The 18985-nt window shown below is 39.0% G+C and overlaps 1 protein-coding gene across 10 annotated transcripts in view; it reads left to right on the forward strand.

Annotated features, from left to right (window-relative positions):
* The window catches only part of CALD1 (caldesmon 1), a 200606-nt gene extending 181793 nt beyond the window's left edge, over positions 1-18813 (forward strand). For 6 of the 10 annotated variants that reach the window (XM_074902189.1, XM_074902195.1, XM_074902192.1 and 3 more), the window contains 8 exons: positions 1429-1569; positions 7978-8021; positions 8115-8193; positions 10422-10559; positions 11531-11626; positions 13810-13890; positions 14217-14250; positions 15837-18813. In XM_074902189.1, the coding sequence (XP_074758290.1) occupies positions 1429-1569; positions 7978-8021; positions 8115-8193; positions 10422-10559; positions 11531-11626; positions 13810-13890; positions 14217-14250; positions 15837-15868 (645 nt within the window). In that variant the 3' untranslated portion in view covers positions 15869-18813. Of the gene's footprint in view, positions 1-1428; positions 1570-7977; positions 8022-8114; positions 8194-10421; positions 10560-11530; positions 11627-12270; positions 12362-13809; positions 13891-14216; positions 14251-15836 lie in introns of those variants that run through there. The other 4 variants (XR_012633385.1, XM_074902193.1, XM_074902197.1 and 1 more) reach the window with 4 other exon arrangements.
* The last annotated feature ends 172 nt before the right edge of the window (positions 18814-18985 follow it).

The following is an 18985-nucleotide window of genomic DNA, read 5'->3' on the forward strand; positions in this document are numbered from 1 at the left end:
GGCTTATAGCTGAGGAAGGAGCATGTCACAAAGAAGGCAAGACCAAACCCAAACATACAGGCCAAAGTGTGCTTCTCCTTTTTGGATCTGATGTTGCTGTCTGGGAAATTACTGCTATGTCTTTGCTTCAGATTGCACCCTTTATCTGGACCCTCTAGGTGTGTGCTTTTCTAGGCGTTACTGTTCCTCAACATCTGTCAGGAGATGGTCTGTTGCAATAGACCTTGATTTCAAATGTGCTACCCAGCATTAATATCACCCCATTTTCTAACCTTCATATTTAACTGCAAGTATGCCATATTTGTTATCAAGTGACCACAACTCATAGATGCTCTAGTGAGGACTGGAGTTAAAACATGCAGTCATCCAGGGTGGAAAGAAACATTACAGTTCTAGCCTCAGGAAAGAAAGGGCTCTAATACACATCTTGGCAAGTCAAAATTTCATCATGATCACTGCAAATTTCTTATCTCCTTGGGGATGCAAAATGTTGGGGTCAGTGTTATAGCCACAGAGTTCTTAGTTTATTCAGGGTGTCTTTGACATTACACAAATTGAACTACAAAGTGCATGCCAAAATTTCTCTGCTGTAGATGAGCTGGACTGCTACTGTTGTATATAGTTATGATGGGCTATATCTCATTAGGAAGACAATCTTGTCTATTTAAATATTGAGTATCCAAGCACATCTGTTTGCTTGTACTCCCTCTGACAAGAGACTCTATAAATAGGATTTCCAAATCTCTGGTGCATCATTTAGAAATCTTAAGTGTTTGAAGAACAAATGGTAGATGAATAATAATAGTGTTTGGCAGCTGAGTGCCAATTCATGTAGTATACTGAGCTCTTTAGAGTAGAACTCAGTAGATGCTGAGAGTGTACAATACCTTGCGGGTCAGACCCTGCTGACGAGTGCTCACAATGGTTGTGCTTTGAGGGCTTCTGGTATGACTTGTAGCTTATGAAGTGAAAAATCATGGCATCTCTTTGGATGAAAAACTGTAAGCTTTTAATCTTCACTTTTTTTGGCACCTATTGATTTTTCCTTGTGAAGTATTAACCTTAGCACAGAAAGTGCCAGAGTAGATGGACAGAAGGACAGTACAAAGACGATATATGAGGATACAGAGGAACTGAATATTTGAATATTTTTGTAAATGTGCTTTTTTCTCTCTTTAAGTGACACTATATGGCAATAAATCTGGTGTCTTCACTGTGATGAGACAATAAAGCAGGACAGACTAGATGCCTTACCTGCTGCCTTAACACTGTGGTGGATTAGCAGCAATACATTGCTAGATTTCAGATGAACTTTTTAAATTGACATAACCTGTTCTTAGAAAATTTGGTAAATGTTTGCAGGACTGCAAAGCCCTGTAATGGTGATCTAGTTTCTGAAAGAATAAGTGACCATTTGTGTTTTTTAAGGAGGAAAAGAGGAGGATGAAGGAAGAAATTGAAAGGAGAAGGGCTGAGGCTGCTGAGAAACGTCAAAAAATGCCAGAAGATGGTGTATCTGAAGACAAGAAGCCATTTAAATGTTTCAGTCCTAAAGGTTCATCTCTCAAGGTAACCTCCCCACTAACATCTATATAGTACATAAAAATTATTTGGGGTTGCAGTCCAAACCAACAGCCAAACACCAAAGCAGTGTGGAAATACTGGAAATCAGACCTGGGACAATGGTCTGAAATAGACCTTAGCCTAAAACCTTGGGATGATTAAAAATGAGAGATTCTTTCCACAAATAGTCTAGACTGGAAGTTACCTGTTCTTTTTGATGAAAAATGTCCAAAAAGGATCTTCACCTTCAAGAGAAAATTATTTTGAAAACTTAGAGCTGTATTACTGTGTTTATTTATTATTAAATTTATTATAGAAGTGCTTTGGGAACTGCAGTACATAAAGATCACAAATGTTCTCTCTCTCCTTCCACATCCACAATTACTTCCTTCCTTGCCAGATTACTTTGTCTTTAAGCATATTCAGCCTAATCATCATTAATTGAAACTGCCCCATATGGGAGTTCTAGCTTATGTCTAATCCCCCTAAAAATAACATCTAGAAGTACTGGGCTAGATTTCATTTTCTTACATAACAAGAAAAAAAGTCCCTTCTGTGACTACAGGAATTTCTAAGTGGTCTTCTGTGGCCAATATTATATTGAAAGTCAGATAAATCAATTAAATGGCCTTTCAGCATGGAAGAGGAATCCTGGCCCCTCTGAAATGATTGGGAACTTTGTTTTGGTATTCAACCCAGTTGCTTTCTCAGCTCAAGCTCAAACTGCAGATCTATTATTTATTTTCAACTATCTTTTCCTTTTCTTGTTTTGTGTCATTAGTCATTTAAGAATCCCAATAGTCTGTCAAAAAAGGCCCCTTTATGGACACTAGGAGAAAAAAGACCAGGCGGGAGTTTATCAGGTAGGAGCTCATCCAGCCATGAAGTGGATGATCTTGATGGAATTAAGAACTATGTTTGTTGAGTGACAAACTGCATTTAGTCAAAATTATATTTCTGCTCACAGAGAGCTACACTTTGAACCAATCTGGAGCTTTAGCCCTATACTGTTTTGGGTCCAGTTCTGGCAAATACAGCATCCAAATGCTTTTGACTGGACTTGCCTTTGACTTCTCAGACATATTTGAACCTGAAATACAAGGACTGAATACATACAACTGTAAACGAAGATTGCCAAGCTTCACGACTTGCTCCTATTAGATAAACCTGGTCTTGCCATTTTGGTTGCAAAAGGCCATGTCAATAACAGACACTATAAACGTACAGCTTCTTCCCAGCCCTCCTGGGAGGGCTTCCTTTTTTCTTCTTTCTGTTTATTGAGATGCCTTTTATGACGTACATTTGGAGCTGTAGTTCACAGATGACTCAGAAGAGAGGAAATTACACGTGAAAACACAGAAACATAGAGATCATAATTTGGGGAGAGTGGGGAAAAAACACTGGATTTTGCAGGAGGTTAATAGCTTTCAGAGAACTTTTTGACTGATGCTATACTCTTCTACTGTGTATTTTTAGAGGAAAGCTGGAATTTTCCAAATGTTGTTAAGCATCCAAGGTCCTATTTCTTTTATGATTATAATTACTGCTAGTTCTTATGGCTTAGGTAGAAACGGCTTGTTACAAAAACTGATACATGCAACTCTGTACAGATTTTCTTTCTTTCTCTGTTTCTTTCTCTGAGAAATTGGTGATACTGTACATATTCCAGTCTGGTGTCTGTGGGTGGTCAGAGAAGATATGTAATGCTGTTGAACTTCACACTGTAAACTGTCTCTTAGCCTTCTGTGGTTAACAACTGAGGAGAGAATAATCTCATTTTAATAACCTGACATCAAACTCAAGTTTTTAAAAGACAGTGTTACCTTCCATTTGGACAGGTTTCTCAGGCTGGTCTAACCTGGATGGTACACAGCTTTCTCATTGCCTGTTATGTACTGTCCAAGTTAACTTTTGACTTGTAAAGCATCTGGCACATATTTTCTCCCTTGATGAATGTATCGTCTGGTTAGATGTGTCATGAATCATGTGAGAACCCTAAATGCACAATTGTTGGTGGGTGGTTGGAATTAATAATGAAAAAAGGGAGGCTCAGTATTAAGATACTGTATGATACATGTGCACATTCTGACTTCTAGATCACAATCTGGCAAAGCATCTTTTTCTCCTTCCTTGTCCTTCCTTATGCAGTAAGTTTTTGAGAAGAAAGTTCCTGGGAGCGTCTTAGATGAGGAAAGTAGGGTATGCTATTTACCAAGTGAACTACAAGAACAAAGGAAAAAAGGGAGACAAACTGAAAAGCAGTTTTCTTTGGGAAGGAATGTTACTGACTTCTTGTATAACTATTCTCTAGTTAACCAGAAGAGAACAGGATATTTCAATACTAACCCTCCTCTTGGGGGTAAACTCCACCACTACAGAAATGCAAAAGCAGTTAGGCATTGAGAGGAGGAAACAATGGCAGGAGGCTGGGAGCATGGGATATCTCCTGTCTTTACAGAAAATGTCTCCTGGGAAACATGGGCTGATGTGACAGCCTGGACTCTGCAAAGTGATGCTGACAGCTAAACCAAAATATAGGACTTTTCAGGGCTTGAGATTATTATTTTTTCTTTTCTTAAAGACCTGTAGTGTCCTATCTCATCATTGTGTTCAATACCTGACAGCTGGAGCAGTGACTGGAAAAAATTAAACTCCACACAATCAGTTCTTCCTAGATGAGTACTCTTGAAGCAGAGGGAAGATAGATAAGAACAGGATCTGTGACATTTTTTTTCCCCCCATCTTTGATGCTGATTGCAGCACTCTAGTCTGGCAGGTAAACTGGAGTAAATTGGTACACTCTGCACAGATGCTGCCGACAGCATAATGAAGCAAAAGAGAGCGTGAGCCACTCAGGGAAGATAAGGAGAAGCCACTTTACTTCCAAGGACTATCATTCCAGATAGATTTCCACTAGGTTTTTTCACCTGTTGGATATGAGGCAAAATTATAATAGAGGGATTACTGTTTTCTGTGTGCGTTTCTTACTCCTCTTCCTCCCTGACCCAGTTTTTGAGAAGACTTTTTCTATGTATCACTTTCCAACACCTTCTGTTGCGTAATATTTAATACACAGTTTAGAATTCTGAGGAATCATTTAATACCTTTGTATGATATAAGTTTTACTGTATCATACAATGGGAATATCTAGATGTTTTGTGTTTCCCGTCATTGTCTCAAATTGTGTGTTAACTCATTCCTCTTCCATTCTGTTTGGTTTTGGAGAATGTACAGAGGGAAGACAGTGCACTTTGACACCCACACTTCAGTTGCATTTTTGATATGCAAAACGCTTCTTGCACGATCAGTGAACAAAATATGTCTATATAATATTGAATGTGGATAAACGTATACATATATCTCTGTATAACATCTTGCTTAATTTATTCCTTGCCACCTGTATGTGCTGACCCCATTGAGTTAAGTGCCTAACCAGGTACGAGAATCTGCATGGGTTTGATTTATGTCCATTGGTTTAATTTCATCTGACTTTACCAGCAGAAGGGTAGGTGTCTGTCTAAGTATTTTGTTGTCTAATCTAATCTTCTTTGGTAGTTAATAGAGTGAGAGTCACTCTTAGTATGCAAGAAATTCCACCTTGCCTGTGGTGAGGTGAGCTTCTCCACTCTACAGAGGAAACCAAAATATTATAAGTAATTTTGACTAAATGCTTACCTTTCAAGAAACTGAGGTTAGATGGGAGAGATGCAGCCTGAGATCCTGTGTTCTTTCTCTCTGGTCATAATTTAGAGGCTGGCAGGTTGACTTTCTTGGAGTACATGTGTATTCTGTGCCAGAGGCTTTGGAAAGTATTCCATGGTGACAAGACATAGTCCAAACTATTTACCAAGATTCTGTTTAAATGAATGCAGGAAAAAGATTATTCTTATTTCCTATCTTCAAACTGAGGAAATACCTTGTGTTTTTTGTTAACCATCTTGCTTTGCCTGTTTCTCTTACAGATCTATTTTGTAATACTCTTTACTGTATGTGCCAAACGTTTTTAATTCTTTGCATGGAGTTTGCGTGGTGTGCAGTGGATAAATGACCTTTAGATGTTGCTGTATAGTCTAAATGTATTTGACCTATATGTTTAATCCATGTGTGTATACATGTGTGTTTGCTCTAAGTGTATCCATTGTACGCTTCTGTTTCATGCATTCTGTGTTTTGAGGAAGATGCTCTAGAACAAATTCCCATATAAATGTGCAGAAAATGTGTTATTCATCCACACAAGGCACTTGCTTTCTTGGGAAGAGGACCATGTTCAGCTCTGAGAGTTGCTTTCTAACTCTGCTTTCCTGTCTGGTTTGCTTCCTCACTCTTCTGTTCTGAACAATCCCCGACGTATTCCTGATACCACAGCAGATGCTCTGAGAACTGTCATTTCCAGCAAGTGAAGAAGGACTCCACCATGTCTTTTTACTACAACCCCAAGAATATGTTCCTCTTCCCCCCAACCTGTCCCCATCTTACACCAGTGCCTACTGAAGCCAGGTTTTCCTGCTTTGTAGAAATATCTCCTTCCTGAACATAGGAAGACTATGAAGAGTCTATTCTTAGCATCTTTGAAGATCTGTCCCTTTTGTAAGATTTCAAGTGGAATCTCAGTTAATCTGAAATAGAAGATGCTGTAAATTAATTACTAGAACCTTGAGTCCTTTGACATAGTCCATATTGTCTGTCCTTGCTGCCAGCTAGGTTTCCCTGATGCGGTTGGAGAATTACCCATTCATGCAGAGCTGGGGAGAAACCCGCAGCTCTTGTTGGTCTAACTCATCATTGTGATGCATTGCTGGTTATGACCCAGGAATCAGCATTGTGGGAAACTTTTCCTCCTATACCGTAGTCAGGGAGAGGTGATGTGTTTTAAATGACCATTGAAGGTCTGTTCAGTCACTTTTAATCACATAATTTACTTGCTCCTTTTATGGCAATGCCGACTGTATTTCCTCCGCGTGAAACAAGTCATGAACTGGCAAGGCAGGCAGAGGAAGAGCCGCAGCTCCCCACCCGCGTGGTTGTGGAGGGCTCTTCAGCTCCTGCCTGGTGTATTGGTGCCACCTTGTGACAACAGCGCCTTGGAACAGTTGGTACCTATCCGAGCAAAGCCCATCTTTCCACTCGGGACTGTGTTTAGACCATATATTGGCAACTAAAACTGTTGATGTAATTTACTCTGTAAACTGTATGTATATTTTTTAGAGCTTTAGAGATACCTTTGAGCTGGACTGATGCTAGCTGGGGTTCCTCCAGTGAGCTTGTTTTGCAAATTCTTCACTGAAGTGAACTGCCTGAGTTTTTTGCTTGTATTGGCTTGAGAAATAAAATGTGCATGCCCTTTGATGGGATTGCTCTGGGATTTAGTATTCTGGTACAGCCTGGATGCGAAGGGCACCAAGGAGAACCATTTAAAGGAATGGCTGTCATTGCCTTATTTTAAAGGCATGAATGCCACAAAGTCACTGTTAAAGTAATTTGAAAATGGACAACCCGTACTGAGACTGGGGAATCCCCAGGAATCCAGCCAGGCTGATTAATAGTCTTTTCTATCCCTTGGAGCTGCTTGTGTATATTTTACTCTTAAGTGAAACTGTAGAGCCTGGGACAAGAAGTGGAACAATGCAACGTGGAAGAGACTTGAGAAAGTTTGATTAGAGTATTTCCTGGCCCAGAATGCAAATATCTACCCCCGATCGTGACATGTTTTAAAACATTATTCAGGGATGGAGTCTTTTTGTTTTCAAATTATCAGGAGATTTGACATATGTCTTATGAGATCTTCATGATTCTTTTCTCCTGGAAACTTTACAATATTTTCCTATGCACAGAGTAGAAAATAATGATTAAGTGTAAGATACCAGTTTGCATAATAACAGCTGGTAGATACTGACTCAGCAGTGACCCTGCTTGAACATGAGCAGAGTATAGTCTGATTGGTTTTTGCATGGGATAGAGTATATGGCTGAGTTCCAAACCTGGCTAAGTCTGTCTCAACTCAGAAAAACTTTATTGAATTTGCTATCTGTCTCAAGAGATAACATACTTGCTCTTATGTGGAAGACAGAAGAAAATTTGACATAGGTTTTGGGAATACCAACACCTTTCATAAGATGAACTTCTTCCCTTTTCTCCTTTCTGTATTGGTGGTTTATTCTCTTGTTACAAATAAGGCACTGAAGAAATATACAGGATGCAAACATTAATGCAGAAAATATATCCACCTGTATGAATCTGTAGCATAGTAAGCTCCTAACTATAAAACCTGTGTGTGTGTGTCTGTGGTGATTTCCATTAGAATGCATCTCTTTCAGATTGATCTTTTGACATTTAAAATGACATTTTAGCCTGGCCTTGTACAGCCTGCATTTTTATTAGCTGTAAACTTATAGTTCTTGTTTATCTCTCTTCTAGATAGAAGAGCGAGCAGAATTTTTGAACAAATCCGCCCAGAAGAGGTAAAGGAACAAAACAGTGGGTTCAGTCAAAACAGCAGTGTTTAATTGAAGGGAATAATAATTTCTTTCTCACTTTTTTCCTACTTCCTACAGTGGTATGAAACCTACCCACACAACAGCAGTTGTCTCAAAGATTGACAGTAGACTTGAGCAATACACTAGTGCAATTGAGGTAAGTTAATTCCAGGTCATGATTGCTGTAGTTTCTAGTGGCTTTTGGTACTTTAATCAGCCTATGTTTTACTGTTCAAGAACTGCAGGGATTTTTGGTCACAAACTTCTAATGTGACTTCAAGAACAAAATGCTTGAGGCACACCTATGTGTGTCATCTAGATATATATCTAAACAAAACCTCAGATTTGTGTCTTCCCTTTCATGCTACAATTTAGTCTGTTGCTGTGTAAGCTTGGAGTAGCTCTTGGAGGACTCAGTCAGCATCTCTTGAGTGACAGTTGCATCCTCTTCTTGGGTGATGAGAGTACTATCAGCAGAGAGTGACAGTCATCCTAGAGTAAAGCTGACTTAGCAGCTTATTTAGGGAGAGCAGGAAACTGGGCCTCTGTTAATGGCTGCCACTTCAGAGTGAAATTCCTTGGCAAAGACAGACACTTTAGTGAACTAGGGAGTTAAATAGTGACAAAGGAAAAACAGAATCAAAACAAAATGCAGGATTTAACCCCAGGTAATTTTGACAAGTAGTGACTGATAATGTGTTCTGAAGCCAGAATTGAGGGATTTTGCTTTCATAGTCCAAGGGAAAATATGTTTGCTTTTTTGTTTTGGTTTGGGGTTTTTTTTGCTGTTTTTATAAATCAGTGAGTATAGGCAATGTGAAAGCTACTGTGATAGCAGGCCATCTGGACTCAGGAAGTGTCATGGGACCAGAATAATATAAAAAGGGATATTATCTTGATAGCTGTGATTAAGGTCTAGCACTTCTTCATTCCCTCTTGGATTTTTTTTCTTCTCTTTTTCACATACAGAGTCTAAGCATGATAGTCCAGTAAGGTATTGATTGGTTAGGCTTTATTATCCTTTAACTTAAAGGAAACTTTAGTAATTAAAGATAAATTAACAAAGGGTTTTTTTCTGTGACTGCTGTCCGGTTTAACCTTTCTACTAGGAAGCCTATCCATACTGGTGCATTTTATACTGTGTGTCAGTTCCCAATGAAAAAAGCACATGCATGACGGTGCTGAAGGCTCAGGCTTGCCTCTAGCACCTATGTCAAGCTGAAGGTAGCACAAACCCCTCCATTAGAGATAAATGTCAGCATGGCACCCAACAGTCCCCATATCACTGAAGTAGGAGCATACAGCTTCTGTCCTCCTGCTTCAATCTGTGCCTTTTCTGGATAAGATATAACCACCCTAGAGTGACCAAGGGCTTTCATTTGGCACTGGGGTTTGATGTTAAACTCCTTAAAAAAGAGTGGGTAGGTTGGAGGTACAGCTTCGTCTGTCGTAAGAAATGTATGTAATAGTGAAGGCAGGCTTTGTCAACCCATAAACACCGGACCAGCCCACCCACCAGCTTGTATTAGGTTCTCCAGTATTTTCAGTAGGGCTGTGATAAGGTTCTGAGTCTTTATGCTCCATTTATATATTAAAAAGCATAGCTCTATAGCAAGGAGCAGGCAGTGCAGCTTCGCAGCTATATACAAATTATTCCTTTTAGTTTCTGATTTTTCCAAGAGTTGCCAAATCTGACTTTGCAACTAAAGAGGCAAAGCCTCAGCTTGTACAGGTTCTTATTCTTTTTTAATCTGTGTTATGTAAAATATACATTAATTTTGAAAAGAAGGAACAGGAGAAGTTTGGTCCAGTGTTTTTGGTAACCATGAAAAAGGCACACTGCCAAAAAGCCCCCAATCCCACAGTCTTTAAAAAACCACCTTATTCCAAATATACTGTAATAGCTGAAATTTATCCATAGAATCCCAGATAGTGAGGTTAAGTTGTCTGGAACAGGTGGAGAAAAGTCTGATGCTGAATGACAGAGCAGCCTTTTTCCCCCATCTCTGCATGAAGATTTCCTTAGCTGTGTCCCTAAAAGAGCCATGCTTAGAAGATGCAGGTGCTAAGACTTGAAAGAGGACAAATGAAAGGCTTGGAGCAGTTGTGTGCAGATCTGTGGTTTGCCATGAGCTTTAGAAATGTAACAAATGCAAAAATCTAAGTGATTGCAGTTTTCATAGCTGGTTGTATCAAGGGTGCAACTGCAAATCAGAAGAAGAGTGTCAGTGGTGCCTCTTGGGCTGGGTACTCCCTTCCATCTTTGTATGATCATTGTTAGGACCACTTAGAGCTGCTGCATTCCCCAGTCCTGCCCCAGAGTCAAACCACCCTGCAACTCCAGCTCTTAATGCCAAACACCAACTGGCCTCAATTCTTCTGCAGGGCACAAAGGCTGCAAGACCAACTAAGCCAGCAGCCTCCGACCTTCCTGTTCCAGCTGAAGGTGTCCGTAATATCAAGAGCATGTGGGAAAAAGGGAATGTTTTTTCATCACCCTCTGGTACAGGAACACCAAATAAGGTATGTATTTAATTTTATATAGTGATTATAAAGAATTATGTTACGGACCTGACCTTGCCATTCATGTTACTGAGTAAGCCTGGCTGCTCCTGTTGACATCACTGGTGAAGAATATCCCAAAGGATCCTGAGGTCCTCGGAAACCCACAAAATTGTGTGACTGCAATATTGAGTATAACGGGAGAATTCAGTGACATACTGAGCTAAGTTATGAGATGTTCCAGAGCTACATCAGATATCTTAGACAAATATATCTGCGTAGTTCAAGGGGAGTACAAAAAAAATATTTCTGTTGGGAAAGATTCTTTTGGGGGGCAGAGGAGGATTAAATAGGCAAGATAATTATGATGGTTTATAGATAATGCATAGAAGCATTTGTGAGACCTTTATCTTTTCTATGTAAATTCTTAAGGCAACATTTCCTTTCTGTAAATTTATGTGAGTTGATGAGCATTCATCAAGCCAAAAAACTGAGCCATGGATTGAAGGGGGCTATTGCAGATAGCGATGAAATTTCAGTAATTTGTTCTAACATTTTAAAGATTTATTTTGATCATTTAAATTTTAGGCCACTTAAATCTTCTATTATGTGTTTTTTTGGTAAAATTTTAGTTCAACAAAACAAAAATGTAGACTTAGACTGTTGTCTTTTAGGCTAAAGATTTTGCTCCTTCAAGTTTGGAGTTATGATGGAAACAGCAGGTTTATGTCTAACATGAATTACTGGGTTAGCACTAAAGTGGAAATGATTTTGTCAGCCCACATTTATCAGTACTGAAAACTAGAGGATAGTAGTACTGTGTAGTTCATAGGGACAATATCTTCAGAGTACGCAGGATGACTCTTAGCTAGCCATAGTCTCAGTGAAGACCTCTACCTTAAACTCAAGCTTGGCTTTACTTTTAAATCTAAACCATGGAAAACACAGTAAAAGCTATTCTGAAAGTCTGATTAGATTTTATTATTTTGCAGGAAACTGCTGGACTGAAGGTTGGTGTCTCCAGTCGTATCAATGAGTGGTTAACCAAGACCCCAGACAGCAACAAATCACCTGCTCCAAAACCTTCTGTAAGTAATCTTGCAACAACTGTCTCTTCAGTAGGTGGGTTCTCTCCTGGGGCAGAGGTGGCAATGGTGCTTCCTCAGCCAGCTGATGGTCTTTGGAGGAACCTTGCTGCATGTTCTCTCCTGGAAGCCCACAGAAGCCCTCTGGCTGCAGACTCCCAGGTAGTCAGAAAAAGGGGAGATGAAACAGGGCAATTCTCACCTTAAAGCTTAGGGGTGCTCTAAAAAGACAGTGCGCAGAGAAGCACTTCTCTGGTAGAGAAGGATATAAACTTATCACATGTGAAAGGCCTCTGTAGTGTTTTTCTGCCAGTCCACTTGCCCTTTATAAAAGATACAGCCTGAAAAACATTTTCTCAATTCGCACTCCTATTTGCCCCAAAGACAAGCTTGAAATTTGACTCATTGCCCCCAATGTCAGTATTTACTGGTAGCTATATGGAGATTGTGTCCTATGGACATGAATATAAAACTAAAAGTCATTGTGGTCACTGTGTTTAATCACAGTTGCTGAAAACCAGCACAGAATCTTCCTGCAGATTTTCTTCTCTTTAAGTTGCATCTTTTAGATAATGTAAAACTAACCTCTTGTTTTCCCCTCAGCTGACTGTTTCTGTCTATGTCTGCATTTCTGTCTTTCTCAATAGATTGTTCTTTTTTCTTTCAATATCTCTGCTTGAAGGAACCTGCCCATCTCCTGTTCTTCTTCTTTGGGGGTCTGTTTGCTAAATTGGTCAGGTAAATCTGTTTATAATTGACTATGAAGAATGATATACATCTGTAATGTGTAATTTTTACTTTTTTTACCAGGATAAATCAAAGGGAAACCTAGAATTTCTTAGTTAGCAAATAACTTCCTACCTCCATCACATTCCCCCAAAATAAAGAGTTGTCCGAAGCTTTTGTGACCATCAAGATTCTTGTGGTTTTTGGAACAACATTCAATTAAAAGTAGAGGGAGCAAAGATTCAGTAGTTTTATGGGGAACCTAAATCATAGATCCCAAATGATTTCAGGATTATGGAAGTGGTCTTGTGATAAAGTCCACTACAATTTTGCTGTTTTCTTCCTTCCTCTGTTACTGCTGAACTTGCTTTTTGAAGTACAGAATTGGCTTAAAGTCTTAACCATCAGCAACCCTCTTTGGCTGCAAATTATGATCAGTTCCAGAGTATCTCTGTTGGGTACAAATACCTCTTGCAGAAATTGCATTTCCATTCATCACTGGGCATTTTTCTATGCTAAGTTAGAAATTCTCATGCAGAGAACTACCTGTCTAAGGATGGCAAGAATAAGACTCTGGAAGCCGTGCAGGACTTGAATCCTTTTTTGAAAAGGAGAGTACTCTTTACAAAAGTGTTTCAGGTCTTTTGTTTGTCAACCACAGAGGTAGATACCATTCCATTTGTCCTTAAGCAGGTGCATTGCTACTAGTCTAGCATAATTTGTAGTCCTGCTTTTTCCCAACAAGCAGCTTGACGTTTTTACTGAGTTTTGCTTATAGTCTCCAAATATACTCATTTTCAGAGAATGTTACTATTTTTTTAATGACTTTACCTCACCTGTTTTTTTCTGTCAGGCTAGTGATTGGTACCTGCTAAGGTTTTAAAGGATGCAATGGAATTTCAAATTGATATGAAGGACTACAGTGTTAAATCCTGATGCCTATATTTAAGACTGCAGAGGAAGATCTGCTTTTCTGTTGTATTAGAAGTCCTACTCTATTTTTTTTACAGTTTTTTAAACAAATATTTTGATTTTGATTCTGATCTAAAATAACTGAGACTAGATACTTCTGAATTCTTCCCTAATACAAATACTATTTCTGAAAAAAATCTTTTTTTCTGCAAAAATTGGAATTGTCTTTCTTAAAAACTCGATGGTACAGTAACTGTTCACTGTACCCCCTAGGATGAACATAACAAGTTATGGTCAGCTAGTCTGTGCAATACTAAACAGATGCAGCAGGATTGTTTTTTGTCCTAAAGCATATATATGTTTGGAGTCATTATGTGAAATGTCATTCTGAATAGCTTTATAATTGATAGACAATGTAGTATTTACCACTGGTGGATGCTCCTCAACTCTTCTTATGAGGAAGTCCCATTCTAACTTTTCCTCTAACAAATTAAATAAACTGGAACTAATGTTGGTTTCTGTTATCTGACATTAATTTTAAAATACAGGATTTAAAACCAGGAGATGTATCCAGCAAACGTAATCTCTGGGAGAAGCAGTCAGTTGAAAAGCCAGCTACTTCTTCGAAGGTAACACTTCAGTGCATTGTTAAAAGGATAACATCTCTGTGGGAGGCTATCTAGGGGGAAGGTGCCATTCACCTTCACTACAGTCAGTCAGTTGGAATTAGGCCTCTACATGTCTTTTGTTACTAACCTGTCTTTTTATCTGTAAAAGAAATTACAATGAAGTCCAGAAAGTCATGTAACAGCATGTAGCTTTTATATTCCTATTTGGCAGAGCTGTGTTGTGCATGGAAATCTGTCTTTTTCATGGAGTTGATTTTTTTCCTGTTATAAATAACTATGTTTTCCCATATTGAACTTTAATAATGGATTATTACTTCTTCAAACAGGTATCAGCTATGGGGAAAAAAACAGAGACAAATGGTAAGTAATTCTAATAGTACACCTGCCTATTAAACAGGAATGTTGCCACATTTTCACACAGGCATATCTGTGTTTTAAAATTCTACATCTGTTAATGTTGATGCAGAAAAACCCTTTTTGCCTTCACTTTTCTAAAGAGCCATTGCAATATCATCAAAACAAGAATGTTTGAGAAGTAAACCTGAATCATCATTGTAGGAGGACTGAGGAGTGAAGAAATGCTCCAGCCATGTTTGCGAAGCCTCATTCAAGTGACATGCGTAGCATGTTTGCTGTAGCTGGAGAGTATCATTAAACTGTGTGAGGTCTGAGGAGTGGGATGGTCATTTAACTAATGCAAGACATCTGGGAAAGGTTCTTTTAAGGCTGCAGCAGCGATGGTTATGCCTTTCATGAGCAGAGGGTGGGATCCCAAAAAGTGAGTCTGTTGTGGCAACATTATTTGAGCAGAAATGGAAGATTTCAGTACTATTGAGAATGAGACCTGCATCTGATTTTAAACACTGTCACTGGTTAATAGTGAAGCCTATTGAAAATTCAGCATGTGAGTCTCATGTGCTCCTGCATACTCAGACTGCACTGGAATTCAAATACATTCAGCGGCAGCACTGCTTTTGTTGGAGCAGTACATTGGTGTTTTCTCAAGGCAAAAAGTTATTTGGAAACTTCTAGTTTAGGAAAGACAACCTAGCTGTACAGAAAGAAATCAGCAAAATTACCCTCCTAGCTTTTTTTAAATTATTATTTTAATCTAAAACACTACAAATAAAACCAATTAAAGGAGTTCTGTGCCTAAGGATCAGTGGGGAAGAACGGAACTTCACTGGTTGATTTAATAGGTTTAAATATAACCGTGCAACATCATCTGACTCTTCAGTAGGAATGAAACGATCAAATATAGAAAAACTTTTGGTTTTCTACACATTAATATGTGCAAACATTTTTCTTCACATTTGTGTGTGAAGCCAAAAGGTATGGCATGCCTCTAAACTTTTCTTAACAGTTTAGAGTAATGCAAGATTGAATGGTCTTCTTTCTCCTCCTTTTTAAAATTAAGATGTATTAGGAGAGGGGTTTTCAGGCTTGCTCAGGGTTAGCGCAGCTCTGCTCCCATGGAAGGTGTTAGCAGTCGTGTGTCATTGATCACAAGAGCAGACCACGCTGAGTGGTTCAGACACATCGCTGAGTGAGAGGAGGGCTGCAGCAGAAGGGTTGCGGGAGGAGGCTCTCAGGAGCTGGCTTTTTCAGTCTTGCTGTGGTCTTGGAGTGCGTGCAGCAAGCACTGCAGTGCCGCCTGCTTTGGAATGGCTGGGGAGCATGCTGGGTGCAGCACCCCCGGTGTTTTTGGGTGGGAAGCTCCTGAGCTCTCCTTGAACTGCTTCCTAGGGCTGGCAGAGGCAAGAGAGGTGAAATCCTGCTTGTCCTATTGGAGGCCACCTCTGAGCAGTCCCAGTACACGAGCACAGCAGCATTCAGCTTGTGTCTTGCCATCTTACATGCTGTGTGTAAATCTAGAGCCATACCTTCTCTATTTTAGAGATACGTTTGGGTTATTTCAAGCCATCTTTAAGCTTTCTCTTTCTCAGCAGGTTTGAGACAATTTGAGAAAGAACCATAGAAGGCCACTAAAGACGCTGGACCAACCAGTTGGGCGAAGAAAAAAAAAAAAAGAAAAAGTGCTAAATTGTTCTTTTTATATTTATGTTTATTTACCAAAATGTCTTTTTGCATTATCCCAGTTAAAACCATGTATATTAGCACTGTATTTAATAATCAGTCTAGACATTCATCATAATAGTACTGCCTTTGCACAAGAGCCTTTATTCCTAAAGAAACCCATGCTGTGAAATATATAGACTCTCCTACTGATAGTCAAAACTATGTATCTGAACAGTGATTTCAATAATGGCATAACTGGTCAACCCAAAATGCATGTAAAGTGAAGTTGCTTGGGAAAGGTGTGCAGTAAACCTATAAAAACAACGGTTACTTTTGTAATACAGAAGTCTTTCTTTCTGCACTTTAGACTAAGGCATGGAAGAAATATCTTTAGTTGACAATGTAATATTTTCTGTAAGTTGCCCATGTCATAGAAATACTGCATCAATAATGTGTTTTAATGTTTTTGTTTTATACTTTTTTTTTTAAGTATCAAATTTTCCATTCCAGTTTAAGTTAATACCTAAATTTGGACGATTATGTTAGCTGACAGCGGTACTGATATTTCTTTTTGGTGTTAGTGACTAGTAATTGAATGCGATTTAGACTATATACACACATAGCTTTACAAAGTTTAGCCTAAAGGCACTACTAATGGTAGAATGCTTTAATACGTGCTAGAGTATTATATTTAGTAATAAACATACATAATTAGCCAATATCACAGCTTAAAAAATAAAGATAAAATCACACACTTTTCTATAGTAAGATTTCATAATTGCCATTAGAGGTATGGTGAGATAAGTATTAAAAAATTTTAAATGTCAGTTGCCCAGTGATGGGTAATTAAAAAGAAAGTATAGTTTTTAAAAGAGGAAAAGGTAAGGGTATAGAGGGTCAAAAATAGGTCACTTGTATAAAACGTTGTAGTTTAATTTATATAAAACTACCATAATTAAAAAGAAAAAACCCTAAACACAGTTGGAGCTTGTTTCAAATGACTGTACACTAAATCTTGCTATCCATCAGTGCCGTACACTAAATCCACCTAATATGAAGTAAACCTCTGTCTTTATAGTGCTTCTTTTTAACTCTCTCTCCTGAATATCTTATTTACAGATGTTTTCATTTGTATATAGTAAACACATGGCTATAAGACATCAGCTTGGTTTGAATTTACATGCCATATACAGTTTAGCATTTACATCCTACAGTGTATGGGTGGCATAAACTGAGTAACTGAAATAGCCCCTGAGCATGTTGTTAACAGCTTTGTTGTGCATCAGAGCTACCAGGATCTCCCTTTTCACCACTTCCATCTCTTACAGCATCTGACTTCTTCCTAAACAAGAATAATGTTATATTTCAACCCAAAGATGAGCTCCCCTGCTTGGCTGAAACATCTTGTTTACATATAGAGATGCATATAGTTATCTGTAGGGGGTGAAACTGTGCCTGACATTGTCTGTGAGTTGTCATGTTTTTGTTTGGGGGTTTTGTAAATGCTCCTCTGAGTCTTTCAAATACATCCGATAGCTGCAATAAAAATGATGTGTTCAATGTATTCTGAAACTGCATCCACAATAAATGGAGTATTTCCATCAGCAGCCCCCTGTTTGTTAATGAGTAGGAACAAGCCAGTTGTAACTGGGACAGGAGGTATCATTGCAAAGAAGCTCGAGGGATGTCTCGCCTTATGTATTATCCTTTAACAGACAGCCAAGTTGTAAAATCAACAGCTTTAACTTACATATTCTTAAGGGAGGTGGGGGGGAATCTTATTTGTTGTGCCTATCAGTAGAAGATGGGAGCTGTGCATCATCCAGAAGTCAGTAGGCTCAGCAAATAGTTCTAACCCAGTGGTACGGCCATCTGCTTCCCTGCATTGAAAAATGTTTTCTGTGTGAGAGCTGTCATGTTTCTTCTGTCTACCTCGGTGGGATCAGCTTCCAGGCTTGGATGATCACAAGCCTGGGGATCTACTATCTCTCCTGTCATCCTCCCATCTCCTTCATTTTTACTCTAACAGCAGCACAGCACACAGTGCCCTGTTCTGACTAGGTCATGGTCATCCAAAAGAGCCCCCAGCCTGCTGCCAGCTCCATGGGAAGCAATGGGAACGCTGCAGCAAGCACAGCTTTCTGAACTACTGGGGGAGTAGTAATTGGATTTATCCTGAAAAGAGCTTGTATGCTTGAAAGTGTGCCTGTTCTCCTGCTTCGCGCTGACTGACTACGTTGCTACATTTCTCTGCAAGTTTTGCTGAAGTAATGCTTTTACTTTTTGATGTGGATTAAATTTCTTTTGCTCCTGGCTCTTGCCTTTTCTGAGTGTGGAATTGTGCTAGGCACAGTTTTACTTTTAGGAAATACTGTGAAGCGGCACAATCATGGTTTGTTCCCACCAGCTGGCACCACCTCCTGGCAGAATTTGCTGAAGACAAGTCCTTGTGGCAATCAGCAGCAATGCAAGGTTTTTTTAGTGTTTTGTTACCATTATGAGATGAAGATTTTTCAGCCAATACCAGATTGTCACCTTAGTTTCTGAGCATGCTTTTCTGCAGCTCATTCAGCATCCTAGCCACTTTCTCTTGTCAGTGTGCAGAATACCACAAGACAGCATTTTTCAAGCTTGCATTTGCTTTAGCCTAGCATTATCTCCCTGGAAATACTTTAAAGCAATTTTGAGTCTACCTCAGGGTTTGCTTTGTTTTTTTTAAAGAAAAGCTTTTCTATGTTTTCCTCAGAAAATTGTTATTATTGATTTGTTTGAGTATATTGTTCTGAATGCTGCCAGCAGAGTTGCAAAAATGTAATTTTGTGTTTGAGACTTCTAGAGCAAGTCAATCTGATTTTGTAGGTAGCACTTATGTTTAGATGGGTAGATTCTGATGTGTGCTATCACTGCATATGATGCTGACTTCAACTATTCACCACTAATCACACAAGTTCACTTTCTGGGTGTTGAGAAGGATGGCTATGTGAAGTAAAATAAGTACAACATTGTTCTTTAGGTTCTAGCTAGAGCATGATCCTGTTTGATGTGTAAGCCACGAAGTAGTCTCTCTGTATTGCCC

The sequence above is a fragment of the Athene noctua genome, chromosome 3 (genome assembly GCF_965140245.1).
Source record: "Athene noctua chromosome 3, bAthNoc1.hap1.1, whole genome shotgun sequence".
NCBI lineage: Eukaryota > Metazoa > Chordata > Aves > Strigiformes > Strigidae > Athene > Athene noctua.